We start from the raw sequence: 1,662 nt of genomic DNA, 5'->3' as shown, positions 1-1,662 counted from the left end.
CCAAAAGCAGCTTGGAGTGCTGGTGAAGCTTGGCCGCGTATGGTAGGTCCGGGTACGGGAAGTAGTCACGCATCATCTGATCGATTCGCGGATGCGATACGTAGGTCCGATAGCTGGAACGGATTCGCGTTCTACATTAAGATCGAATTCTATCCGTCACCAGCCGACAACACTCACCAATAATCCGCCAAACTCAGAAGCGTGTTATGGACGCGCTGGAAGAAGCTCATGTCCGAGTCGTAACTGAGCGAGTAGAACGGTACGTAGGAGTAGTACTTGTGCCCACCGATCGCATCCGTCGAGTAGGGCGGGTTGTTGAACGCTGTCACACTGACCAGCGGCGGATAGTGAAATTTATGTAGCAAACCGAGTAGACATGGTCCACAAGTGAAGTCGTGCAGGATCAGATCGAACTTGAAATCGTCCGGGTAGTTCATCACGGTGCGTAGTCCTTTCGACTTAAGAGTTCCTACAATGGTTTAAATGAGCTTAAGCACACTAACGGGACAAAAGTCATTAGATGATGCTTACCAGCACATTCGAGCACCACGAAGTCTCGATAGAATGAAACGATACTTTTGAACGGGTTTTCGTTTGCCATCTCGAGCAGATCGAGTGACTCAGGACCACTGTACAGCGCGGGGTATATTTCTTCTAACTGGACGTAGTGCACATTGCTCGGTTGGTTCCGTTCGACATCTGCCGACAGGATGGTCAAGTTGTGTCCCGCACGGGCCAGCGCGTCCATTATGGATCGGTTCCTGTCAGTGGCGAACGGGGAAGAACGGTATTGAGAACGCAACTAGGAAAGCCTAGGAAACTCATGGCCACAGCAAGGGACCTAGATCAATAGGACGAAAATAAACCCAAAGGTAGACCACCAGCGAGAAGCGATGCATGGATGGAAAGAGATAAAGATAGAGCAATCTTAAAAAAAAGTACCACATAAGGCATAGGAATTGTGGAATAGAATCAGCTATCATTAGGCTACAGCTCGCTCTGGTGTTAAGTATTTTACTCTTAGATCGTTTGATCCCGCTACTGAGGTCCGTCTGGTCTGGACTGCAAACAATCGTTTGCACCACTCCGTCGGAACTCTAATAGCCGGAAATTAATCTTGTCTCGAGGCCTCCACTGTCAGGTAGTAGCACCCATCTACCCTGTCCGACCCCAAGGGCTCGATTAACAAACGGGCTTAAGGCGGGTTGACGAAAGATTAGAACTGGTCAGTGTACGCGGGAACACTTCGGACAATGCTCCTTCGCGCGTTCCACTTCGTAACACGGTGCTCAATCAAACCTGCGCGATATCATCACCTTACCGTACCATATGTGATGACTTGGGCTGGCCACTCCCATCAAGCACAATATATTGGCCGTATCGACTTGCGCCAGTGAAAATAGCACACCCAACACACTGCCTATAGCTAACATCTTGCCACGAGAAGAACCGTCCACACACGGCCAGTGTTTAACTTGAACTGGCCGAAAACAGTGGCCACACCGTTGGCAACCCAAAACCCTAATAATAGATTAAAAAACTCGACGCCGCACCATTGTGCGTGGTTCCAAATTAACGTTCCTCCAACGTTATCACTCTGCCGGTGTCGGGCCGGTCGGACATATCTACCAGACCGGCGAAACTGATTTAACGCACACACAC

General features: G+C 49.7%; 1 protein-coding gene across 1 annotated transcript; it reads right to left on the bottom strand.

Annotated features, from left to right (window-relative positions):
- Positions 1–4: 4 nt before the first annotated feature.
- LOC128277104 (UDP-glucosyltransferase 2-like) lies at positions 5–1,433 on the bottom strand (the record flags this gene model as incomplete). Its single annotated transcript, XM_053015554.1, has 4 exons — positions 1,327–1,433; positions 532–761; positions 178–469; positions 5–113 (listed from the first exon to the last, which is right to left on the bottom strand). Coding segments are annotated over exons 1-4 (738 nt in total), but the record flags the coding sequence as incomplete, so codon positions are not given.
- Between the last annotated feature and the right edge of the window lie 229 nt (positions 1,434–1,662).

The sequence above is a fragment of the Anopheles cruzii genome, unplaced genomic scaffold, assembly GCF_943734635.1.
Source record: "Anopheles cruzii unplaced genomic scaffold, idAnoCruzAS_RS32_06 scaffold03990_ctg1, whole genome shotgun sequence".
NCBI lineage: Eukaryota > Metazoa > Arthropoda > Insecta > Diptera > Culicidae > Anopheles > Anopheles cruzii.
Note: the sequence above shows the minus strand (reverse complement) of the source record. Positions and strands in the feature narration are given on the sequence as shown.